Source organism: Lissotriton helveticus, chromosome 1_1, assembly GCF_964261635.1.
Source record: "Lissotriton helveticus chromosome 1_1, aLisHel1.1, whole genome shotgun sequence".
Lineage (NCBI taxonomy): Eukaryota > Metazoa > Chordata > Amphibia > Caudata > Salamandridae > Lissotriton > Lissotriton helveticus.
The window spans coordinates 829,249,210-829,276,721 of record NC_136057.1 but is presented as its reverse complement, the minus strand read 5'-3'; the positions used below and the strand labels follow the sequence as shown (position 1 = coordinate 829,276,721).

The following is a 27,512-nucleotide window of genomic DNA, read 5'->3' as shown; positions in this document are numbered from 1 at the left end:
AACATAGGGGCTCAGGATGTCTGGTGCCAGCGACACCCAACTCAGAAGGTATACCCCTGTTTTTCCTCTACTTACAATACACATAGTCGCTTGGACAGGGTCTTAATCGCAAACCCAGAGCCCGCCATGTCCCTTGAGGTAACCCATCAGGCACTATTCTAGTGTGTCTGGTGAATTGGGGGGCTCCGTTATGTCACCCCCGGACATGGAAGTTACTAACAGAGATTCTTGAGGACCAGGTGGGGAAGCATCACATAGAAACTGCTATAACTGATTACGTGGACCATAACTGGGGATGGAGCGATCTATCTCTGGCCACGAAATGGGACGCCCTAAAGGCAGTGGTGAGGGAAGCGTGCATGAGCCTAACCTACGGGGTTCGGAAGCAACTCTGAGAGCTACAGGAGGCGGAAAGCCACCTCCTTGTGCTACAGACCTCTGAGGCCTCTGACACTATGGCACGAGAAGGGGAACATGACACTCCGACATGCAACCACGAAATACTAGATAGACTAGATAAATATAACCTCACACAATATAGGCAGCATGTCCATAGGGAGGGAGATAAATCGGGTTGACTTTTGGCCTGGATTCTTTGACGGGAGAGTGCCCCGTAAAGGATTGTGGCCCTACAGGAGCCTACGGGGGGCTTGGTCCACTCTGAAGTGGGACTGATACGGGTCCTTCGGTCTCATCAGCAGGTGTATGCCGCGGACCCCACCGTATCCGAGACGTCTTATCTCCCTTATCTTTGGGAATTGACCCTGTGGTCTGTCTCAAAGTCGGCGCAGGAGGAGCTGGACGAAGCTCTAACATTGGGCGAGGTGCGCACCACCCTACAGCGCCTACCGAGAGCCAAGTCCCTGGGAAGTGACGGATTCTCTACGGAATTTTATCAGGCATTCAAGGGTACACTACGCCGACTCCTATTGCAGCTTTAGCTTGAGGCATTTGAGAGCGGGACTCTCCCGCCGAACATGTCGCTGGGGGAAATATGCATGATTCTGCAGCCAGGGGAGACGCCCACGAGCCTCGACCGATCATGATGATCAACTCGGATGTTAAGATCTTGTGCAAGCTCCTGTCCTCGCGCTTAGCACCGCACATGACTCACTTGGTCCATGAGGACCAGTGCAGATTCATGCCAGGACGCAATAAATCTATGAATTTGCGGTGGTTGAATCATATTCTCCATGACGTCCAGTAGGAGCAAATGGTGTTGGTGTCCATTGACCTCGCCAAGTCGTTCGACACGGTTGATTGGGGTTATCTCCTCTAGGTCCTACGTGCTGTGGGGCTAGGTTCCAATTTTTGTCGCTGGATTCGCATCTTATATAAGGCCCCTCGTGCCAGGGTGAAACTGGGGGGCGAATGGTCCGAGGAGTGGGGGCTCAGAAGGGGTACACGACAAGGGTGTCCCCTCCTGCCGCTCCTATTTGCCCTTGCCATAGAGCCCTTTGCTGTCAGGGTACGGACAGATATGGGACAGTGGGAATATCAAGTTGGGGGACGCGTGCAACATTGTCTCCCTGTATGCGGACAATGCCTTGTTCTATTTGACCGATCCTCTGGATGCATTGCTGATACTGCTGCAACACTTAGATCGGTTTGGGGAGGTGTCAGGGTTACAACTTAATCACGGTAAGTCTCTGATCTTTCCTAGGATGTTATATGTCTTCCAGAACTCACTGTGTCCACTCACCCACAAGTTTTCAGCACTCTCAATATGCTACTTACGTCCCTGCTGTGGGTGGGATGACGCAGAAGGGTAGCTCTTCGCACCGTTGTCCGCAGCTATGAGGAGGGGGGCCTTGAAGCTCCATGCTTCGACCCCAATTATTATGCGGCCCAATTACAACACGCAACTCGTTGGTTTACAGACGTAGACAGTTGGGAAACACGCCTCTCTGGTAGGGTGGACATTCAGACACTACAGGTTGCCCTGATGCAGGGTAGGGGAGCGGACACGTCCCTTCCTTATCTTGTGCGACACAAGGCCCGCATATGGCAGCGGTTTGTTGAGAGGGTCTTACGGAGGGCCCCCTTTCACAGGGAGCTCCCAATCTGGATACTGGCCCCCTTCATCGACATGGAGCAGTACAGTCCTTTCACTCCTGGAGGGAGGGTGGTTGCGAAGTTCTGGCTGACCTTTACCCTAACGAGTCCTTCCTTACATACGAGCAGGCAGAAGAGGCTTTTGGCCTTGGACTGGGACAATATCTACATTTCCGGGGACTCCAAGATGTGGTGAGGGTCACCTGGCCCCAGTACCCAGATGCTTCACCACTGACTCGCACCTTAGACATCCTCCTTTCCTGCGGCAGGGGACATAAACTTATTTCTCTCCTGTATAAGGCTATGAAACAGGATTTAACCCCCCTCCGGTGCCACCGTCACGGGTGGCCTGGGAGGCGGATCTCGGCTTTACACTGGAACAGAGACAATGGGCGCACATAGGCTCCCTCATACGCAGGGTTTCATTCAATGCAATGTTTATGCTGACGCACTACAAATTTTTACACCACACCTACCTCACCCCAGTTTCCCTGAAACGTATTTCTGGGGATAGAGGAGACGGATGCCCTAGATATAACGCTGAGAAAGCGGGCTTCCTACACTTAGCCTGGGACTGCCCTTTGGTCCTGCGATTCTGGGTGGGGGTGGTGGAGTGAATAGTCGCAGCTACAGGCCTTCGGAGGGCACTCGAACCCCTGCATTGTCTGCTTGCGTTAGTCTGGAAACCCAAGAAAAAGAAACTTTCGTATAAATTCCTACAATTAATGTTGGTACTAGCCAGGCGCAGAATGGCAATAACTTGGAGGGGTCAGAGGGCCCCGGAGGTGCCCAATTGGCTCAGATGTACGGGAGTGGTCCCTGGCCGAGGAAACTCACATGCAACTCACTCGGAGGGATGAGAAGCTGCAGGACGACTTAATGGCCTGGCGTGTCATGTGTGCGTCGGGGCTGGCAGAAGAGGAGCTCTCCGCACACTGCACAACTGACAGTGGGGGTAGGTAGTTGGATATGCCTGTTGGGCCTGGATCTAGTGGGGAGCGAGGGGGTGGACCCTGGTGATGTTCACCACCTGCATCAGCGCCATGCCTGGCTCCTTCCTCACGGTGCTTTCATTGTATGTTATTGTATCTCTACCCCATGTGTCCGTTCCCTCCCTGATGCCGTCTGTAGTCCTAAGTGCCTCTGATGAGGCCTTCCATCTGCTTACATATGTTTATTTGGTGCCAGTTGTGTGTTACTGTTTATGATGTATAAACTGAAAAATAAAATTTATAAAAAATTATTTTAAAAAATGGTGGCGATGCCGTGTCTGCTTTTCCAGCTGCTAAATCACCGATACCCCATTCCCCCTCAATGGTTTTGCCAGGTCAATGCAGCACGTGGTCAGTTTCTATGGGCGGGGGCGTCCAGAGTGGCGTTACGAACCTGCTTTCAATTGACATACTGTGGGCGGTTGGCCACATCGGATGTCCAATCGTACTACATGGCCTCACACCTGTTGATACTGAATGAATGGTGGTACGGGGACAGGTCAGATCCTGCCTATGCGGTGGAAAGAAGATGTATTGGAGACTCTACTCTACATACTATTCTATATTCGGCACCACTTCACAATTCTCTACCGTCCGCTACAAGAGTAGTATTACAGGTTTGGACACAGGCTCTGCATAAAATTGGGTAGTGGGCCAGGTTGACGGGAGAAATACCACTGTGGTTTAATGGACGACTGCCACAATTAGCAGCCCTATCTGGATTTCGAGGCTGGTATAATACATCGGTCTCCGTCCTGGGGGATGTGATGTGTGGTACAGTCCTGAAGTCTTTCCAAGACCTGCAGCGGGAATATCAAATGCCAAGGACCCAATTCTACAAATGCCTCCAATTTAGACATGCCATCTTCCTAAGTATTGCGAGACTGGAGCCCTTCCGGGGTCAGTCCCATTGAAGCCAAAGTCTTCATGGGAGACCTAAAAGACCATAAAATCTCCAAAATCTATCAGTCCTTGGTGACAAATAGTCGCACTACATTAGACAAACTTAGAGAGGCATGGGATGGAGATCTCGGCCCACTGGAAGGGGACAATTGGACAGAGGCAGTGGCCACATTGCGGGAGGCAGCCATTGCGATGCGCCTTCACCTAATTCAATTTAAATACCTACATCTGGTTTACTATACCCGGGACAGGTTGTGGAGAGTGGGCCTGGTATAATCCCCAACATGCTTACGATGTGGCCGGGAGGAGGAAACCCTCATTCATACGATTTGACATTGCACGACCCTCACAAAATTCTGGAGAGGGGTTTTGGCCTGCCTTGCAGAAGTGTTGAAGCGGGAGCTCCCCTCTTAACCCAAATTGGTACTGCCACATATAATGGAGGGTATCGGGGGAAATATTTATAATCGGCATTTATTATTAGTGGGGCTCACATTAGCTAAGAGATATTGCACAGAAATGGAAAGCGGAAGCCCCATCTTCTTTGTCAGTGTGGAAAAATGGCCTAGATTTCTGTATGGGACTGGAGATTCCAATATTTAAGGCTAGAGGATGCCCGCAAAAATATCCCAATATTTGGAGGCGATGGGCAGGCTATTGAGGTCTCTACCTCGAACCAATTCCTTCTGTAGATGCTTTAATCCCGTAATGACCATTCAGGACTATGGAGTGATCGACTGACGACTTAGTGGTACTTTTTATGTGGGGAGGTGGGTATCAATGCGGCATAGAATGGGTAGTGCTACAATAGTGCAAAGAGGGGGTTACACAGTTTACGTTATATTGTTTTTTTCTGAAAATGTCTATTCTAAATGTCAATATAATTTATCTTGTACCTTTTACTGAGGCAGTAGGCATCTGGGTTACAGAGCCCTGCATTGTGTTTGACACTTGACACAATAAAATCTGTTTCTAAAAAAAAATAATCCATTTGTTCCTGATCTAGAATTCCGGTATTGAGTGGTACCAGCTTCTTATTTGCTACACTGCTAAACTAATGTTGGGTCTGATGTTGAAGAGGGTGGATCTTAGATCAACTTATAGCAGGACCATCTGAGTTAAATGTCGAGATGATCTAAATGTTGGGGTGCCCGGAATTTTTGGAGATCAGGGTTCTGCTTCCAAAAATGTTTATCCTAGAAACTACAGTGGAAAGCTCTAGAGGAATTCTGCAGTTAGGGAACGTCTTTGTCTTCACTCTGCAGAGCCTGTGGGGATAGAAGATGCACAGGGGTACGAGATGGGAGTGGGAAAGTGCAGCAGTCAAGGAGCAGTGTTGGAACAGAACATCATCTATGTTAACTAATATGACGAATTTGTGACAATGACACAACTAAATCATATAAATGTTATGTTATAAAGATATTTATAGCGCGTGCTGCTACTCAAGTGTCCTGGCGCGTGGGGAAACAGTAACATTGGGAGGCAGCAAAAGCTAGGTGGATTGTTTAAACAGGTGAGTTTTTAGCTGTTTTTTGAAGGTGGACCGTTCCTTAATGTGCCGAAGATCATCTGGGAGAGCATTCCATAGAGTGGCAGCCTTGACCGTAAAAGACAGCCCGCCAGTACGTGCTCGCCAGAATCTGGGAATCACCAGCCGTCTTTGGAGAGCTGAGCGCAGGGGCCAGTTGGGAGTGTAAAAGGCAAACCTGGCACTGATATAGGCAGGGCCCGAGCCATGTAGTGCCTTGTGTGTCATCGTCAGAGCTTTAAACTGCACACGCTGAGCAACGGGCAACCAGTGAAGGTTGCTCAGCTGCTTACAGACGCTTAAGCGCCTCGGGATGTTAAATAAAAACTAACTGCAGCATTCTGGATGACCTGCAGCTTTCCCAGGAGATACCCTGGGATGCCTAGGTACAGGGCGTTGGCATAATCTAGGCGAGATAATATAAGAGCCCTGGCCACAGTCTCCCTAGCAGAGCGGGGAAGCAAGGGAAAGAATCTCCTCAGGGCCTTGAGTGTGCCAAAGCAAACCCCTGACAGTTTCTTAATCTGCTCATGGAAGCCTAGATCGTCTCCAAACCAAACTCCCAGATTTGTAGCCACTCCGCAATCTCCCGTGGGACAAGGAAACCCCGGAGGCCAGAGGGACTCTCTAAAAGCAGGAGGGAAGTGGCCATAGAGAAGCACCTCCGATTTCTCCTCGTTGCATTTCAGGCTAGCCTGAGCTAGCCGCGAAAATACCGATGAGAGACACCGATGGGCCATCTCAATCTGGAGGTCATCCCCCTTCCATGTGAAGAGAAGCTGGGTGTCATCGGCATAGGCCATAATTTTGGCCCCCAGCTTCTCCGCCAAATAGATCAGGGGAGTAAGGTAGACATTGAACAGAAGAGGGCTCAATGTGGACCCCTGAGGAACCCCGGTGGCCACTCTACTATCTGATGAAGAGAAGGGGGGCATCCACACCTGTTGGGTACGGTTGTCCAGGAAGGATTTAACCCATTCCCAAACCGGAAATAACAATATCAGACCGGCGCGATGAGCTGGAGGTGGGGTACCGTATCGAAGGCGGCAGAGAGGTCAGAGCCGCCCTGCCGCCCACATCAAGGCACTCCCTAATGGCCTTCGTAATCTCCACTAGCGCTGTCTCGGTGAACAAAATGTTCTAAACCCGGATTGTGCCAGGTGAAGAGCACCCGAGGATTCCACAAATCTCTCCAGTTGTTTAAATGCCACTTTTTCACACACCTTAGCTAAGGCTGGAAGAAGGGAAATCAGGCGATAGTTGGAGAGGAGTGTGGAATCAGCCGAAGGTTTCTTAAGGAGAGGGAGGAGTTTAGCGTGTTTCCATTGCAAGGGCACTCTTCCTGAGTGCAGTGAGTTATTGACCAGCCTAGCAACCACCGGGAAGACTATCTCCGCCACCCCACTCAGGACCCTAGCAGGGCAGGGGTCTGCGGGCAAACCAGATTTTAGAGATTTAAGAATGGCTAAGACGTCTTTCTCCTCTGCTGAGATGAAATGCGCGAAGAATTGTTTAGGTACGGTGGTGCAAGGGGTGAGTAGTGAAGATGGAGGACATTGTGCTAGGGGGTGGTCCTAAGGCTGTCTTGTATCTTTTGGATCTTGGCGATAAAATAAGTAGACAGGTCATCACACCATTGGGAGGAGACAGGGGGAGAGGAGATTTCAGTAGCAGGAGACAGGAAACTGCAGACAATGGCGAAGATTTCTCTGCTGTTATTCTTAGCTTTAGAGATCCTATCTGCAAAATAGTTGCCTTTGGCTTCTTTAATGGCAGCGTAGTACTCTCGCTGGGCGGCGCGAAAAGCAATCTTAGTAAGGGGGCAGTACTCCCGGCGCCATCCCTGCTCTAATTTTTTACATCCCAGTTTCAGTGATTTAAGGGCGTCAGTGAACCATGGCTGAGAGGGAGAGCTCTGTGTGCGGCATTTCGTGGAGGACTGGGGGAGAGCTCACGGCTTGGCTAATCCTATCCTAACTATGAGGCATATACAAAAGTGGATGGACCTAAACCACCTCAAGCTCAACCCAGGCAAAACAGAATTAGTCCTGCCTGGGAAGAGTGATCTTAGTTGGGGTCCCCAGTTCTGGCCAGCACATATGGGTGCTTCGCCCCATCCTCGCAGTCAGTCAAGAGTCTGGGGGTTATCTTAAGTGCCGACCTGTTACTTAGAAGTCAGGTGGGAGCTATTGTGTCATCCAGCTTTTTCCAATTAAGAAAAATCAGCTTACCCATTCTGCACTTGTATAGGTAATAATTGCCTTAGTGCTCTCCCGCCTGGATTTCTCGAATGTTATATATCTCGGGCTCCCAGCCAGACTACTAAAACGACTCCAGATGGTGCAGAATCAGGCGGCAAGACTGATATGGAAACAACAAAGATGGCAATCAGCCCGACCTGGCCTGGAAAGACTTCATTGTTTACCATTAGCCCAAAGGATCACCTTCAAAACTAGTTGTATAGTTTTTAAAGCACTGCAGGGCAAGGGCCCTAAATTAGTTAGACGGATGCTCACTGTCTATAAACCACAACGCAACCTGCGTTCTGCCCATCTTAATTTGATCACTATTCCTTCCTTCAAAAGGAAGAAGCAAGGAGGTTGCTGTTTTTCGTTCTTGGCGGCTACTCTATGGAACTCCCTCCCTATCTCACTCAGGAATTGTGACAATCTTCTGGTCTTCAGAAAATCCCTGAAAACGTGGTTATTCAAGCAGACATACGTGTAAGGAATACATCTGGATCATTGACATTAGCGCCATGAAACCTATGGGTGTACGCGCGCTCTATAAATAAATATTAACATAACATAACATAATCCAGTTCGAAAACCCCTCCACCGCTCCATCAAGATCCGCAACCTCATCTGGGGGCATAAGGAGCAATGCTCTGGACAGGGCCGGGATGTTGATCTTCTTAGGATACTGCCCAGCGACCTTCCCAGACTGCAGATGGGAGCTACCAGTATTCCATGAAAAACAAGTCAAAAAGTGATCCGACCAAGTGACAGGCCTGGGAGCTGATGCATTAAGCTCGAAGTTGGAATGTACTGGATCTAGTAGGTGACCACATTTATGAGTGGCATTCAGGACCCGCTGGGTCATATGGGTCAAGATGCAGAGATCAGACAGGTCTCTTGTCCCCGGGGCCAACGGGTTCTCCAGGTGGATGTTAAAGTCTCCTAACAATAGGAACCTGGAGAACCGGAGGACACGTGAGGCAATTACCTCGTTGAGGGATTTCAGAAAGGTGCAGGGCGGGCCCGGGGGACGGTAGGCCAATTCCCCTCCCAGAGTGAAGCGCGGAGAAATGTTCAATGAGAACTCCAACGCTTCGTCCTCCAGAATTTCCCCCGTGAGTTCCTTGGTCAGCATCCACATTTCTCTATACACAATTGCAACACCAACCCTCTACCTGACTGGCGGTCTACCCTGCCTATCTTATACCCCCTAGGGATGGCTAGTTCAACCACTGGGGAGCAGGAATCGTTCAGCCAAGTCTCTGTCACAAATAAAAGATCCAATTGTTCGTCAAAAATCAGCTCATAAACATCGACCGCGTGTTTTACCATTGACCGTGCATTAATAAGAGCCGCACCAATGTTGGATTTCAGTGTAGTGGGTGAGGGGGGGGGTCAAGCTGGTTCATGTGAAAGTGAAAGTGACATGAGGGACAGATCCTCAGTCTGTCATTAAGAACCTCCCACTCTCTGCCCGGACAACAGGAGACCTTGTCTAGTCTTAGTAAAGTCTCCCGGTCATAGGAGATCCTTTCAGACCCAATCTAGCTGTGTCGTGGCCCGTGATCCTGGTCCTGTGCGCTGCTGAGGCGCGGACGGGCGCAGGTGGGCTTACCTTAGGCGAACCTTCGGCGTGCATTTGGCATGCCCGCTGTGCTCGTCCGCTGCACGCACGAGGACACATGCGCGTAAGTGCTGCCCCTCGCTATCGCAGAACCCCAGTGGGAGACAGGAGCTGCCACCACCTGATTATCCCACCGCGAGCCCTGTGAAGTCTGCCGCTTTATGGCGTGCACCCCCGAGCAGCTGGACCGCTACCTTGGGTCCAACCGCGCTTCAGGATACACCCAAAATGGCGCCCCGCCCTCCACACAATCGGCACCAACAGCCGCGGTGGACCAGGGCAGGGGAGGCCACACAGGAAGGTAGGAGATGCTCTGACAGTGCAAATTTTAAAATACAAAGTTTTGATGTGCAAATTAGCAGTTATTAAAAATGCTTAGCGCCTTCATCTAAATCATGCAAGAGCCGTCCGTGTGATTCCGGCACCAAATGTCATCAGGATAAAAATACAATTGCTGTAAGTGCTGCCCCTCGCTATCGCAGAACCCCAGTGGGAGACAGGAACTGCCACCACGTGATTATCCCACCGCGAGCCCTGTGAAGTCTGCCGCTTTATGGCGTGCACCCCCGAGCAGCTGGACCGCTACCTTGGGTCCAACCGCGCTTCAGGATGCACCCAAAATGGCGCCCCGCCCTCCACGCAATCGGCACCAACAGCCGCGGTGGACCGGGGCAGGGGAGGCCACACAGGAAGGTAGGAGATGCTCTGACAGTGCAAAATTTAAAATATAAAGTTTTGATGTGCAAATTTAGCAGTTCTAAAAAATGCTCAGCGCCTGCATCTAAATCATGCAAGAGCCGTCCGTGTGATTCCGGCACCAAATGTCATCCGGATAAAAATACAATTGCTGTAAGTGCTGCCCCTCGCTATCGCAGAACCCCAAACACACTGCTTTAAGTCATTACATTTGTTTCAACTGCAATCCTATTAATTCAGCATTTATGTATTGCATCCATCACAAAAATAATTATTTATCATTCTTTATTTGTTAATCTGGACCTTGAAGCATTTTTTGTTGCAATTGAAATCTCGAGCTTATTAACTAAACATTATCTAAGAACTCCCATTCATTTGTTTGAGTTCACCCTTGTTGTACCACCCTACCAGGGTGTGGATGGGCGCCAATGATGAAGCATGTCACAAAGTGAGTGCGGCATTTATTTCAATATCTTTGGCTCCCCCGGCAGGACCACAAGGAGGTGTCTTTCTTGTGAGAAAGTGATTATTTGGGAGAATGCAACTGGGTAGGTAATCTCTCACTCTCTCCATGTGACAATAATATGGATGCACTTATACTAGCTCCCCCTTCATTAGGCTCTTTAAATCCAGCCATAGTAAAAGCTGATGAGCCCCCCCCACCGAAAAATGGTCAATTAGGTCTAAAACCGAGAAAACCAAGAGCAAGCTCGCCCAGACACCATTAGCACAGTCGATGTCCTTAGAGAAGTCCCCAAAAGCTCAAGTCCCAATCCACAATGCTCAACACAGGACACCTCAAAGGCAAGTAAAGCATATACTTCCACAGTTTCAGGCAGGTGCACATGAGTGTCAGGAAAGTTTGTGGCGGTTCTCGATAGTGATTCAGAGAGGAAGGAAGCTTCAGACCCCCGGGAAATGATGACGAGGGAGGGGCTACAGGGTTTGCCCAAGTAGCCAAGGAGGAAACTGGGAGTGAATTTAGCGCAGTTGATGTCCCTAAGGAAGCCCCCCAAAACCTTGACTCTCAATCCACAACGCTCAACACATGACACCTCAAAGGCAAGTAAAGCATACACTTCCACAGTTTCAGGCAGGTGTACACAAGTGTCCGGAATGTTTATGGCTGTTCTCGATAGTGACTCAGTGAGCTCAGGAGAGGAAGGAAGCTCCAGACCCCTGGGAACTGATGACGAGGGAGGGGCTACAGGGTTTGCCCCAATAGCCGAGGAGGAAACTGGGAGTGAATTTGAAGGTGAAGACAGGCTAACAAAAGCAGGGTGTAGTTCAGAGCAAAAGAGACTGGCCAGACGGTGTGAAGAAGACGGGCACAAGCAGATGCTCGAGAAAGAATGGGCTTGCAACCAGGAACTAGAACGGGAGGACAGGGCACTGCACTCTTTTTATGAGGAAAGTGGGGCCAGGTACAGTGCATCCACTGGGAAGAAGCGGAGGTAGATGAAAGGCTAGAAGCAGGACTCAGAGTCACAATGTCTGGTTGACAAAGGAGAAGGTCTGACCAAGAAAAAAAGGGAACAAGGTAGCCTGTTACTTACTCACGCGCGATGCAGAAATAAAACGAAATGTCGCTGCTATGTACACACGGAGAGAGCAGTAAAAGAGACAATGGTCCAATACCTCAATTCAATGTGACACTAATCAATACTTAGTTGCTAAGGCAATCACATTTTGAGCATATTTCAAATCAACAGCTCCATGTAACAAATACTACACAAAGTACATCCAAATATAAAATTGAAATGCAACAAACCTACATTACTACCAAGTAACTTTTAATACTTTAATTTTATGGTAATAATTTCCAAAGGCAGTTTATAGAAATTAATTAACACTCAATCTCAATAGTACATGAGTGACATTTGCAGGTGATTGTGCCCCCAAGGGGACGTGCATAGATAGAAGTGTTCAAGATTGATATAGGTGTTCAGAAAAGATAAGAGAGAATCAAGAAAAATAAGTGACAAAAAATTTGGTGAGGTCAAAGGAGGGACCTCACCTGGACCTTGATATATACCCCTTGATTTGACGTGCGCAAGTTTGGAATTTATGTCCAATTTTTGCCTTTTGTAAAAAGTTTATATACAAATAGCTACAGAGCCGGGTGCCTGGGTGGACCGTAAATTTGGATTGTTCCGCTCCCTTTTTGTAATTTTTTATTAAAAAATTTGTTGTCACTTATTTTTCTTGATTCTCTCTTGGTAAGTGAATACTCTTGGTAAAGGTTATACTCCCCATCCCCACTCCCCATCCCCAATCCTTCTTATGTTTACCCTTTGCCCTTAACCCTTTTGTATATCATTTTTTTATAATACTAAAATTCCCCTTACCTCTTCACGTCGTCTTCTCTCCATCTTCCGTGGTGACGTTGTAAAGAGGAACCCGAAGTTTCCTTCTGTTTCCTTTTAAACAATGCTTATTGCCTGTACTTCTCGATGTGACTTCAGGTGAGTTTTTATTTTGGGGGGAGACCCCCCAGCCCCTTTTTCCCTCTCTTTTTTATTTTGAGGGGGGGGGTCCCCCCAACCCCTCCTTTTCTAATTTGTCCCTTTACCACACATGCCTTTACTACGTATCTCGTAGTAAAGGAATGCGTGGTAAAGGCTTAAGTGGTAACCACGCATGGTTGTAATGCATGCGTGGTTAAGCCTTTCGTGGAAACGGCTGCGTTGTAGTGGCCGTTTCCCCTTACACAGTAGCAATGAACGGTCAAATATATCTCTGCCCTCTGGTTCCACCATTAGGCTCTACATAGGTGAACAAATAAAGGAGATGTTTAAATGGACGGTGCCATCTCCAATTATACATTTTGACTAAGAGTTTAGAAAGGACTAGCATCTAAGTTCTAAATCCACTTGGAGAGCCAGTATTATTCGTAAGTAGACCCTGTTTATTGGTAATTGTGGAAAGTAAGCATCTAGTTATTAATACATTCACTTCCTGGTGGTCTTAATATTTGTGACATTCAAATTTGGGCGAAAATAGTAAAAAAACACTACTTTTATATCAAGCAAATGTGCAGTTTCTGTTTGCTTAATGAAATAAACATGTGCCTCCTGATAAAATGGACTGAAATTATGAGAATTATTTAAAATAAATTAATGTCAATATGTGTTGTCTGGTAGAGTTTCTAAATGTGTATTAATATTCTGCTTTGTTTTCTTCTGTTTTAAGAAGAGTGGAAAGTGAATGCTTTGCGATAAGACAGAAGGCACGATATAAAATAGGTAAAAGTATTATTACATCTTCAGATTATTCGGGTTTATGCATACTACTGCCAGCCCATCAAATGCTTCCCCCAACTGTACATATTTTACATTTGTAATGTATTATTGCTGTCATTTCAATTGTATACAATTTTATTTTTAATATTAGCCCCTTCGCAGCTGGGCAGATTCCCCTGCTGTGCGGGGGGCGCGCACAGCACCCCCATGCTCATCGTGGCTCATTACAAGCTGAGCTCGTCATGACCACACCCGTTCCTTTAGAACGCTCGCACAGCAGGGGAATTTGCCCAGCATGCGAGCGTTCTAACGGTCATGACGAGCTCAGCTCGTCATGAGCACACGAGCACCGTGGCTCATGACGAGCTGAGCTCGTCATGAGACTCGAAGGAGTTAAACTATTGGGCCACACAAACAATAGTCTGTTTGAAATAATTCTAAACTGAAGCAAATGGGGATGCACTGAATTCAGAGTAGGAAACATGAAATAGACACGTTGTAACGCAATACCTATTACATTTTAAACTCTACATCCAACTTGCCTTAGCAAAGCCATTTGTTTTGCCTTTCGTGTAGTTACGTTTTCCTTGTTTATGTGCACTATAAAACTCGGGGGTAAGGGAAAAAGACGGTGCAAACTCGATGGGTCAGATAAGGGTGAATGCAATAAAACGTAGCAAACCCCTGTATTTTTTCTTCAGTGTCTTATAAGAGGAGACTGCAGCTGTTCAGTTTGCTTAACAACCACTGCAAAGTCTGACAAACAATCTGCAAACCTATAAAGCAGAGGTCTTCATACTTTTTGATGCCGAGAGACCCTCCTCAAAAGTTTTTAGATGTAAGGACCCCCTCCTGGCAAAATATTCTAGAACCTGTTACTCTCCATCAATAACCTTGAACGCCCTTAATTCCTGTGGCAAATTATTTTTACGGTGGGGAAATATTATTAAACGGTGTATTCTGTAAATATGTTTAGGTTTTTCACTGCCAGGTAGCTACGTATAAAATAACTGGTAGCTTAAGTGAAAAATACATTTAAAAAGTTGTTACTCAGTGGGAAATGCACAATAGTACATTATGACACCTTTATTGGTTTAATGCACTTCAGAGGTCTACGTGTAACCAGGGACCCACAGAATTAATTCTTTGATGGTGCAGTGGATAACAGTGACATGTGCATTTTTTGTGCAGAAAGCACTGTGAATATGTAAGTCATTATTTAAAACTTGCATTTTTGGTAATACCCAGATTGTACATATTTGTTTTACAAAACTGTCCCTTTAAGACCTCATGGGGTAGTAAGCGTTATACAAATTCAATTACAATTGAAAGCACACACTTCACAGCTGAATTGTTCTCTTTGCACTACCACTCCAAAAGAATGCATCTGTGTCATCACAAAGCTTTGACTGATTCGATCAATTAAAACCAGTACCGGTTTTCAAGCACCCTTTATTAACATTTGCACCTAGCACACGTTTGTATTTCTCTCAGTCAAGCTGCTGCACCCTGAGAGTTAACTGTCTGCGGGCTTCCGTTTCACAGCATGACACTCCTTGAATGACACTCCAGCTGAAGCATATTAACTATTAGAATTAACCATCCCAGGAGGGTTGTCTTTTTCCAGAAAGTAGGGGAACTGCTATTTAAATAGGTTTCCGAGTGCTTTCACTGCGGAAACCATCTTCATACACGAAAGGTCGTGCGATTGCACTGTATAAATATAAAATTTGGCTGAATTATGCCTCAATGAGAGCAAAGAACAAAAAATTAAAAGTTAATAGAAATAAATCTTGCAAATAATCTTCAAACATATATTTGAAAGGAAATATGAATATTCTAACACCAGGTGTCAAATGCCTTTCCAGTACAGGTTTTTTATGCACCACAATAAAAAAATTGAAAATCGAAAGTATTTGTGTAGACTAGGTGAAAAAAACAGGAAAAATGACAAATTTCGAAATAGCAGAAGGTAAGGAAAGTTCCATGTTGGGTGGTTCTGGACTCTGATTTCCATCCCATTTTCCCCTCTCTGAGAACGGCCTGCTACAGCCCCCCCCCTTTCCAAGCCCAGATCGCACCTCCCCTTGTAGAGGCAGTCATGAACAGGACCAGCACAGCACAAGGTCAATTAAGCTAGTACTGGCCTCCTGCAGAGCCTGACTGCTTACTAATGGTTGTTGTCACCAACACCCCTCCTCCATAAGCTGGTGAGAAGTGTTCACAATAGGATTGCTCTTAAGAGCAGCTCCCAGTGCGAGGCTTTCTCTGACACAGCGCTCGGCTGGGGAATGCGCGCCCCCCTTCCTGTGACTCCACGGCCCCCCTGGGGGTCGCGCTCCACAGATTGAAGACCCCTGCAGTGTAAAGTTATGCCATTCTTGTGGTGGACTGCACCAGATGCTCTTCAGACCTGGTGCTTCATGTGAGGATGCTGCGTAGGCACCACGCTCACTGTGCACTTCTATATGCATGGCTACTGCCTTATTTGCCACATGATTGCAGTGCACCTGGGGCTGTGTTATGCTAAGAGCTCCGGACACACAAAGGGCTTGTGCGCTTGCTGTTGTGCCACTGAGCCACTATAGTATTATAGAAGGGGCTGCAGATACTTGTGTAGTCCCTTCTGTAATACTAATAGCACTAGCGCACATGTTGCGCCAGCGCCATCGTGAGGACGTTCCCTCATATGGATGGGGATGTGGTCCCATGCAAATGAGGTATTTACTTTGCCCTTGTGCCATAATTCGGACGTGGGTGCAGAAAAAAACAGATGCTTAGGTTGCACTCTGACAGTGCACCACAAAAAGGTGGTGCACTGTCAGTGCGCCTCTGGAGGGCAGCCCACTGAAGGAGTATAAGAGGTCCCATTGCAACCGAGACATCCTAATGCAGTGAGTGCAATCACTCACTGCACCCCCTGCAGGGGGAATCTGTCACCCCTTTAAGGTGTAAGGGGGTGCCGCCTGCACAGAGAAAAACGAATTGGCTGCTTTAGTCAGCCGCTATATATGTCACTAAATGCACTAGGCCCATGGCATTATCTGATTCGGTACGGACCGCTTATTTGAAGCTGTACGGTGGCGCAAACTGGGACAGTGCACCCTGTCTATCATAAAGCCCTGGTGTTTGAGGGGAGGCTAAGTGTGATCTCCTGCCCTTTGCTGACACACTAGTAGCTGTTAGGAGAGGCGTAGGACTCACGCATTGCCAGTAACATTTTACTTATTTGTTCTTGCATAGTTTGCCAGTGTTAATGTCTGGTTATTTTAGAGTGTTAAGAAAGTAGCAATAACAGGAAATCTCAAAAGAAGTTATTGTAACTATATGCTAAGATGAATAAACTTCCTACTCTTACTTAATTACAAACCATCCTCTATGTATGTACCTATTGGTCAATGATAGGGCAAAAGAGTAGCCTAAACAAACTGAACTTTACTGGAGATCACCTCTCACATAGATGAAGTTGTGTTTTCAGACATTGCATTGAAGGACCAAGAACAATGAAATACTGGGCAAGGGGTATGAAGGGGGACAGGTCTTAATCAAGCAAAGAGTGAGGACTGCTCAATGAGGGGCAGAGAATCAACAGACTTTAAACCAGACTTTATGTATATTTTATAAAGCCAGCAGCACTGTCTGTCCTTGGACTCACCGTTTCACTTTTTCCATGATAATTACAAGTGTGTTTAAGTGGATCCTGTAGGACATCTCACGCAGGACAGGTGGTACTGCTGGGTGTGGTTGGGCCCCAGAACTTCCCTTGCTATCTGTCTCCTAGTGCCTGAGATCCGAGGTTATTCTGTGGCTTGCCTTTCTGGATCTGGTGTGGAATAAAACTTCAGGGACACAGGATGCACCAATATTTCACTGCTAATTTCCATTGGTCCAGCACAGTTCCCCCTAGGCAGTGGTTGTGCCAGAGACTACACATTCTCCCATAGGTAAAGCAGCACCATTTACAGGCAGGCAGGTAAGCAGACCTCCTTTCACAAAATTGTATCCACAGATTAGGGGATGGGCATTGTAGTTTTTCGGCAGGGTCCCTTCCCTTGATGCAAGGGCTCTGCACACTGCAGTGTGATAAGTACCAGAGCACAGACAGGAAGGTTATTAATAGAACAAATAATTATAATATAAAGTCCATCCAATTCTCTGTCCTTTTATCATGAAGTGATTTTTATTTCATGTATAGTTTTCACAAGCAGAGACAGGCAGTGTCCGTTCTGTACAAGCAGAAGCAGCTGAGACCATTCCCAGAGTGCCTATATGTAACCTTCAGGCTAGCCACCACGTACGACTGCAATATACTTTTCAGGCTTATCAAGGCTTATTGTGAGCGACGGAGAGGTCACACATAAATGCTCTGGGAGCGGCTCTGGCTGCTCAGGCACCTTTCAGAACACCTCTCCCTCTACGTCTATAATAGAAGCTGAGACCTGTTTACATGCAGATGTTGCGAATAAGATTTGAACGAGATCTTAGATGTATTTTATGTGATACTTTTTGGACTTTGTCCTGACTACGAGATGCTCAGCCTTGAAAAAGTCTAATGGACAAAACACGTGTCTGTTGCTTCTGCTTGTATAGAACGGATATCTGTCTCTGCTTGTGAAAACCACACAATGGGGAGAGGAACCCTATTCTATAAGAAAAGGGACAGAGTTACAAAATATAATCACTAATGGAAAAAGTTTCCCTTTTCTCCACAAACATTCACTAACATATATCCACCATTCAAACGGACTACTAAGTGAGAGAAAAAGAATTCACTCAACGTTATATAAAAATTACCACTAAACACCGATACCTGTATTTTATATAAAAAAAAGTCCGATTCATCACATATTTTTCACTTAAAGAATTTTTGTAATACAATATATGTAGTACAAAATCATAAAGTTTTGTTTCTTCATATATAAAATTCTCTAGGCTATGTTTTCTTCAATGACATCTGTTTTCAATTTAATGCACTAATATCTCATCATTCAATAGCACAATATTAAAATACAACTATAGTTTAAAAAATCAATGATAAAAAAAGGACTTGATTATACAATTTCAAATTTTAACCAAATTCTTAGTAAAAGAAAAAGAGAAATTGTCGACGCAGCGTTTCGGTGGTATTGACTATTCTATCCACCTTCTTCAGTACAAACCGTGATATTAAAAACGCGAAACAATCTCTACATTTAAATGGATTTTCCATGGTTTTCTCAACTTTGGTTAAGTTTAATCCTCGTTTGAGTATTGTCTTTCGTTACTCTTTCTCTGATAAGAGCATCAAGGGTTTGTTTCTCCTTCCACAGAATGTAAGTAGGTGATCTCTATGATGATTTAATCCACCTCAATTATTAATACTTTGTAGCAAATCCGTTTTTGATTCCTGATTTTTTTTATACAAGTCAGTAGAGACCCTTTTGTTTTGAATTGGTTCATTCAGGCAAATGTATCACAATCGATATCCTTCCGCGTGATCTCTTAAATACATGCGGCATTTCTCTCTTCTTTTCACTTCTCAATTTCAGGAAAATAAGAGAATGTAGAGATTGTTTCATGTTCTTAATATCACTGTCCTGAAGAAGGTGGATAGAATAGTCATTTCGACAATTTCTCTTTTTCTTTCACTAAGAATTTGGTATATAATGTAACATTAGATAATCAAGTCCTTTTTTTATTACTGATTTTTTAAACTATTGTTGTATTTTAATAATGTGCTATTGAATGATGAGATATTAGTGCATTAACTTGAAAACAGATGTAATTGAGGTAAACCTACACTAGAGAATTTGATATGTGAAGAAACAAAACTTTATGACTTTGTCCTACATTTATTGTATTACAAAACTTCTTTAAGTGAAAAATATGTAATAAATCTGACTTTTTTTTTTACACAAATACAGGTATCAGTGTTTAGTGGTCATTTTTAAATAACGTTGAGTGAATTCTTTTTCTCTCAGTGGTCAATTTGAATGATGGATATAAGTTAGTGAATGTTTGTGGAGAAAAAGGAGACTTTTGTCATTAGTGAGTCTGCTTTTGAAAACTACACATGAAATACAAATTATTTCATGATAAAAGGAGAATTGGATGGACTTTATATTTGGTGTTTTTTCTTCTAATTATGGACTTTCTGTGTGTGCCTGGTACTTATCACATTGAATAATTTCCACCGTTGACATTGTCCTTGGTAAACTTACACCCTAGGTGGCGGGGTGTGCATAGCACCATGGCAGCTCCTCTTACCCCACATTGAAAGCATATAACAACCCCTAACAGTAGTGTTGCTATTCGATGTGCAATTGATGTTAGCATAGCCAGCATTTGTGTTTGCTCTGCGCACTGCACACCGGGCAGCTACCATGTTAAGAGTGAAGAAGAAAGAAGCAGATATCGCCATATAAAATGATGAAGTCAGGGTAACTCCTCAGCACAGGAAAATGAAACCTATATGCCCTTTTCATTAGGCGCCAATCCATATGCATGCAAGACAATCAAGACATGAAGCTATCGCAAGACTTCAATTTTCTAGAGCACTATTTCAAGCAGGGAAGAGGGTAAGATAGCAAGTAGAACTATAGGTCCAGAGTGATATGGTGATGGCTTACTTCTCTTTTCCACAGGGCAACCATACCAGGGTACGTGAGAGCCTTCCTGACAATAGTCCATCAGCACATCCAAGTCCTTGAACGACTTCACAGATCATTCAGAAAGAAATGGACTGAACAATGGTCAGACATGGAGCAATATACTGAGACTGGACCAGCTATGGATTAACAACATAGAACCATCTGTTGTGCACTGTGATATTTCACAATCAGCCAATACGTAATGCAAATCTGAACATGCATAGCACCCTTGACTGATTCACCATATTTGCTGTGATGAGGAAGTACATACCACGATAAACAATGACATTGCAGCTCACACTGGTGTGTTTGTTGTTTCCAATCTTGAGCTAAGGTCTGGGTGCCTCTAAATGTAACTGAGCTCAGCAATGTGTGCCTAATCACCTTTATGATAAATGTAGGATTAATTCGATACAAACACCTCTAAGTTTGCAAATATTTGAGCTGAAGTTTCTCTTTCCCACAGCGAGTTAAGAACTATAGTGATAATCTGACTACGCCAAGGGTGTCCACTAGCACAAGACTGCATTAGTGGCCATCTTGTAATGTCACAAGATTGTGGACCTATGTTCAACAAGTCTAATGTGATTTCCTGAAGCCAAACAGAGGTTATTTTTGGAAGTCTGGTACAGCACCCACCAAGGTATTTGCACTCTATACTTTCCTAGGTTTTGCTGAAGTTGGTTCTTACCCTTGTCTCTGTCAAAGCTCCTCCAGAATTTATCCTCCAACTCCGAATCTGGAGACTGTTCAGGTGGTGAAGCATACTTGTAAAACTGAGACCACTATCCTATACTTTGGGGCCCCAAAACAACATAATTTGTATGTGGGTGAAGGCCACATGGCTTAGAGATCATCTTATAGAAAATAATGATGAAAATGCAAGAGGATATCATTGCCTACATTAGCAGACCGTTTACTACTTTGGAACATTAATCATTTTTATTCTAATATTTTTTGTTTACATTTTTTTGTTTTTCACATTTTATATAGTACACAACCGCTCAGGAGTTACATGATTGTACATGGGTATGTGACCCCTCTTCCACTTTTGTGTTTTACATCCAAAGACAGTCCGAGCGATCAGACATATCAAAACAAAAAATCCTTTTTTCTTATTGATAACAATTTGCAACAGAGCATAAATGCAACATATAACACATTTCTCACCTCTCATGAAATGAACTTAAGATCTATAGGATAGAGCAGGGGTCTCCAAACCGGCCCTGGAGGGCCGGATCCATGCCAGATTTTTTGGATATCCCCATTGAGATACATGTAGTTATTTTAAAAATCTGGCATGGATCCGGCCCTCCAGGACCGGTTTGGAGACCCCTGGGATAGAGCATCGTCTTGAACGACACTTTTCTGACTACTTGTTGGTCAGCGCACGTGTGCGTTTGGACATAGCTATGCTGTATTGTATGTCTGCCAAACTACACCCTATATCATAATAGGTTATTTTACGACACATTGTTGAACTCCCATGTATGGCAACTGGGGGGGGAAATGGAGGGGGGGTTGTTTTTTTTGTTTATTGGCGAGGCTCATAGTGATGTATGCAATGTAACGTTCTGCGTCGGTGTCTTATGCGCTCGCTCCCCGTGCGTGCTTAGTCCAAGTCTTCAGGCGCCTGTCCGACGCTTGCTCGGACATAGCATCCAAGTCTCCAGAGGAACTTAGCCATTGGGCACGGAATTTGGAACATTATTCATGGATGAAAAGTATTTCACTCCGATTGCAGGGCCTTTCTGTAGTGATCTATCCACGTGCGCCCTTGGTGCATGGACTCTGTGTGCAGTTTCATTGTGTGCCCCTTTGAGCGCAAGCCCAGTGCTGGCGGTTTGTTGGTCACCTGCTCGGTGACAGTTATGGATGATAGTTGCCTCCCGCTAGAGCAGTGCTTGCATGCACACCTCGCGCTGTCTGTGGGATTTTCTTACTACAATAAAACTTAATTAACTTACTTTCTTCGGAGTCGTCTTTTATCATTACTACATTTCACGTGGCAACGAGGGTGGGAAGAAGAAGATCCCACACAGGTACCGAAGAGTTTTCACAGAGGGTTATTCACAGCTTTCCAGACCTCAAAGGAAATCTGTCAAGGAGCGGAAAAATTACTCAGCATAAGGGGTCCCTTTTCACGAGGGCAACTGACCTTTTGCTGCCCGTGCTGCCCTGCCCTGTGGAACGCCGCCACCAGTACCTCCAGTCTCCCTCCCGCCGCCGCAGACTACAGCTTAAGCGGCCGCAGTGCGGAGGGAGGCGACCGGGCAAAACTACAACCCCCAGACGCCCTAGCGGCGGGAGCCGTGCCCACGTCACCATCTCACGCCAGGAGGCGCGCTAAAAGGACGCAGCCCCGGTGGAGCGGGGGGGGTCCCTTTTCACGAGGGCAACTGACCTTTTGCTGCCCGTGCTGCCCTGCGGAACGCCGCCACCAGTACCTCCAGTCTCCCTCCCGCCGCCGCAGACTACAGCTTAAGCGGCCGCAGTGCGGAGGGAGGCGACCGGGCAAAACTACAACCCCCAGACGCCCCAGCGGCGGGAGCCGCGCCCACGTCACCATCTCACGCCAGGAGGCGCGCTAAAAGGACGCAGCCCCCATGTCGCGGGAGTGCGCGGGAGCGCCCGGGGCTAAGCCCGGGCAAAGGGGCGGGCCCTCTGTGGCCCTCTGTGGTCTGAAGGGGTCGGGACGGGCCCACTCCCTTGACTGTACTGTGAGAAGAGGTAGAGTGACTCCATTTACTAATTGACTATCTTTGTGGTTTGATTTATCCTACTTTAACATTGTCACGAAAGGGAGGGCACAAACATTGCTTCTGAGAGGGGCCCATGCCAAGGGCTACAAGAGCATCACATGAATAGCACACTGCCTACTGTTCATGATAGACTACAACTCTCCTTGCCACTCCCTACTCAGTATGCAATCTCCCTTACAAACTCCAGTCAGAGCGCAAAATCTGTCTTTGTGGGACGAATTAAACATCTTGTGCAACACCAAGTACGCTGTAGTGGAATCACCTTCTCCTGTTAAAGGCACTAGCTCTTCATGTACTAACGGTAGTTTACGGGATCCTTCCTTTTCACCTATGAAAGACAATATCCAAGATCTAGCCCTTCCCCGGCCTTTACCCACTAAAAGGAAGCACTACGAGGACAATCCCGAAGGGAATCATTTCAAATTACAAAAACTATCCGTAAGTCCTACTTTACCTGTCAACAACTTGCCTACTACCATGGAGTCTACAGATAAATCAGACAATACAATACTCTACCCCCAGTTGTCTCTATTGACCCCGATTGAGCATCTAGTCAAAGCCATCATTTCTCCACTAGTTGATAAAATCAATTCCATAGGGGAAAGGCTCTCAAGGCTAGAGAACACAATTGTGACCATTCTGACACCTATCAATAATATGGTAACATCTAACCGTTCCCAGCCACTTACAACCTTGGTAACATCTAAGCCAACTCCTAAATGTACAAACGCCCAACCTACATCACAACCACCCAAAATCCCAGCCCCAATTGCACCCAAAGCCCCTTTCAAACCTGCTCCATCAAGGTTCACAGGGGTTAGAACAGAATTAAACAAACCACCACGTATACACCTTCCTCCAGAAGCCGTGCCATATGTGTCCGTTCTTTCAGCAGTACCATCACTTGCTTTCGGGAAAGCCGAAAGACAGCAGGACCTATTAAATAAGGTCATGTCCTGGCTGGGGAAAAATAGACCCCTACCATCGGACCAAGATGGCGGAATCCTGAGCGTTAGAAGGGTGAGCTGGCTGGGCTCGTTACCTAAAAACATTCCCGGGGACTTGATACTGGTTAAATTCAGGAATAGGAACATCGTCCCGTACCTAAGATCTTGCCCGCCCCAAGAAGGAGATGGCTCTATATGCACTTGGGACCTACTTGACTTTTATCCTTGCACACCAAACATTCCCCTGCTTAGACCAACAGTAGAGCATCATCATCCGCTGGGAAGGGGGTTCGTGTATCCAGTGGCATTAGTTTCTCCGCTCCGAATAGATTCGAACCATTACACAATTGTCGCAACTTCTGATTGCTCTATGTTTTACCATAGTCGATAATGATAAACTGTATGATTAACATGTCTTATTATCGAATTCTGAGGTTGGGCATATGTCCTTTTAACTTGTAGTCATATTGTTATTATATGTATGCATTTATTTTAAGATTGTTTTATATGTACGCTTTTATGACTTTAAAATAAAATCGAATAAAGCTTTATCGAATCGAGTACTCAGCATAATCTTTGTTAGACGTCACTTCCTGAAGCCAAAGGGTACATCTTGATGTGTGACAGATCAGCCCTGCTTGACTGAAACAGGAATCGGAGCATAATCCTTCTTTGGCACATCACGTAAGTCTCCCCTTCTCACGCCCCCTGCCTCCCTTTCTGTTTACGGCAGGCTGCTGGTGGAAACATCAGTCAGAAGGGCATCGAGAGGAAAGAAATTAACCCCTGCATGACCACACATCTAGTTAGCAACGAGGAATACATCCAGCTGTCCAGTTCTTAACAGGAATTAGTGGTGCCTGTAAATTCTTATTTACAGTACTTGGATGCGTATGGTATTCTCTTTCTTTGGCGAAACGATATTAGGTACTGTGTCTATTTTATATTTGTACCACAAGGAATCAATATCTTGTGTGTTTCCTTACGGTGATTCGCGCACCAGTTCTTCTTGACACGTTTATGACTACATTGTGGGAGCACAACTACGCGGTGACTCGCACATCCTTATTACAACTGATTATTCTCTTACAACTCTTTGTCTCTTCACGGTGACACGCGCACCTTTATTTAACAACTACATTAGAAATAGCGTGCATCATAGAAAAAGTGCCTTTGTGTAAATTCAACATTGACATTTTATAAATTGCGCTTATCATTGTGTTCTTTCACTTAAATGCTCCTTGGGCATATTAAGACATATTTTGGAAGTGAATCCTTTGTATATGTGTATTTGGCTGTGAATCTATTTATAGCACACTTTGATGTGGAGTCTTGTTAATATTGTAAGGTTATACCTTCCACCTTTACCATGCAAGCCGTACATCCACCACCACCATTCCTAGAAGTACCTGGTTATCCACCAATTAAATGGCGGCACTGGGTTGATGCTTTTGAGACCTACCTGGGAGCAATAGGGGCACACAGGTTTAGACCCGAAAGGAAAAAGTTCCGGTTATTACACACTCTGTGTTGAGGGCAGGGCCACTCTCAAGCACTTACCAGACGTTGTAGGAGAAGACAAGGAAGAGGTGGATGAATATAAAATTACCATCAGAAAATTAGCAGCTAGATACGATGTTGTCACCTTTGAGGGTGCAAGAAGGAAGGAGCCAATACTGGGGCGACAGTTCAACTATTTATTCAGCGTTTAACATAGGACTGAAGGTTCAGCGTTTCACATAGGACTGAAGGTTCAGCGTTTAACATAGGACTGAAGGTTCAGCGTTTAACATAGGGCTGAAGTTTACAATAACAGGCAGAGTCCCGGATCCTAGGTCTTCAGTTTCTTATCCCCGGGGTGGAGGTAGCCGGACTCCAGCGTATGCAAAAAAAAGAAAAGAACAACGGGCTTTAGTAGACTGTCCTGTTTCAATTGCTACAGTTGGGGCAGGGAGTGAGGGAACAGGTAACCACCACCGCTCAAGCAAGGCTATTGCATATAGCGACCAGTGAGTGTGTGCACAGGAAGACTATAGTGCCCCGACAGTGCCTCGCTGCCTACCCGGTCCCTCCCCTCTTAAACTGAAACAGTGCACGCAAACGCCCACGCACCTGGAGAAGCCACGCGTCCTCCTTCGCGTGGCTGGGCGGAACACGAAACCGTTGGCCTCCTGGCTTCCTGGCTTCTGCTACACCTTCCGTCAGGCTCCCGTCTCCGGTGTCAGTCAGAAGGGGCTCCTCCGCGTCGTCTTCTGGTCCGGTCAAGCACGGTCCTTCCTTGTCCTGGTCGGCTTGTTCCTCCTGGCGCTGCAGATCGGATTCCCACGACGTGATTCTCCGAGGCTCTCGAGCACTGGCGTCTTCCGGATCCTCCCCCTTAAGGCGCGAGGCCGGCTCCGATAGGCCAACAAAGTCAGGTGGTCCGGGGAACTGCAAGGCCAGGCTATCCTTAAAGGGCCCGTAGCTGCCGGTCTGTGGGGAAGACGAAGAGGCAGTTAGCTCAGCCTGTGCCGAGCAGGGGACCCCCTGACAGATGTATAGCCCAGTGTCGTTGTTTTAAGACACAAATATTTCAAGAGGGTGCCAAAGATCGATGAAGATGTTGACACATACATCACAGCACTTCGAAAAATATTTCTGATTGTGAGTTTGAAAATGTTAGTGAGCAATTGGTTCGTGATCAGTTCATAAGCCAGTGTTTGGACAAATCCATCAGACAAAAACTTCTATGTTTAGCTAATCCCACACTTGAGGAATTCATCCGCATTGCTAAAAGCATAGAAACATCTCCGGTTTCGGTAATGGAACTTAAAAACAAATCAGTTGATGCTGTTGTTCCTGTACGAAACCTCAGTTAAAAAAAAAAAAGAGGGAGAACACACATAACCGTTTTTTCAGGAGGTCAGACATCTGTTTTAGGTGCGGGAATTCTGTACAACGGTCAACCTTGTCCTGCTAAAAATGTAGTATGCAGGTCCTATGGCAAAGTTGGCCATATTGATAAAGTATGTCAAAGCCAAAAAAGGGAAAATGTTAGAATTGGGCATGTAAAGGATAATAGTGACAGTAAAAATGAGGAGATTTCGAGTAAATTGAAAGACATGGTTCTTGTTGTCTCTGACAGTGAAATACGAAGAGGGGATCCTTCAGACTGCGTGGACCCCTATGCTAACATATTGGTTGGTGACAAGATGCTTCATCTCCTTGTGGATTCAGGTGCACGCATCACCATGATCTCTGATTCTCTTTTTACTGCTAATTGGGGGGGAAGAAAATGATTTCCTCCTGACCATGCCCCTGTGTCCTACGAGGGACGTATGATTGACCTACTTGGGTATTTTGTAGACATCATGGAATTCAAGGGCAGACGTATTGAGGGAAAAGTATATGTGGCTGTACAAGGACTGAACATTCTAGAGTGGTTTCACCAAGGGCTGTTCGACATGATGTTATGTCCAGGTGCCGAAGAACAGGTACTTGCGATCCGTGACTCTACCCAAGTATAAGATCTTTTGAACACATTCCCAAAAGTCTTTTCTGGTGAACTGGGAAGAAAAAAAGGCTTTAAACACAGGATAAAAGTGAGGGAGGGTGCCATTCCAAATAAACATAAACTCAGAAACGACCCGTTCAGCATCAGAGAAGATCTCAAGAAAGAATTATTGTCCATGTGCAAAAGAGGTGTGATTGAGCCTTTCGAATCTTCCGATTGGTCTTCTCCTTTAGTCATAGCTCGCCAAAAGAACAATGAACTCAGGATCTGTATTGACTTGTGCAGCCTCAATAGAGAAATTTGGATTGACTCTCATCCTCTTCCCAACATATCAGAAATGTTAACCAGAGTGCCAGGTGCCAAGATCTTTTCAAAACTTGATCTCGCTTCAACCTACCATC

The 27,512-nt window shown here is 45.9% G+C and overlaps 1 protein-coding gene across 5 annotated transcripts in view; it reads left to right on the top strand.

Annotated features, from left to right (window-relative positions):
• C1_1H12orf75 (chromosome 1_1 C12orf75 homolog) overlaps positions 1-20,207 on the top strand; it is a 338,893-nt gene extending 318,686 nt beyond the window's left edge. For all 5 annotated transcript variants that reach the window (XR_013599065.1, XM_078655710.1, XM_078655690.1 and 2 more), the window contains 2 exons: positions 13,231-13,283; positions 19,904-20,207. Coding sequence is in view for 4 of the 5 variants with exons in the window: in XM_078655710.1 (XP_078511836.1) it covers positions 13,231-13,283; positions 19,904-19,926 (76 nt within the window). In the remaining variant the exon portion in view is untranslated. The remainder of the gene's footprint in view (positions 1-13,230; positions 13,284-19,903) is intronic.
• Positions 20,208-27,512: the final 7,305 nt, after the last annotated feature.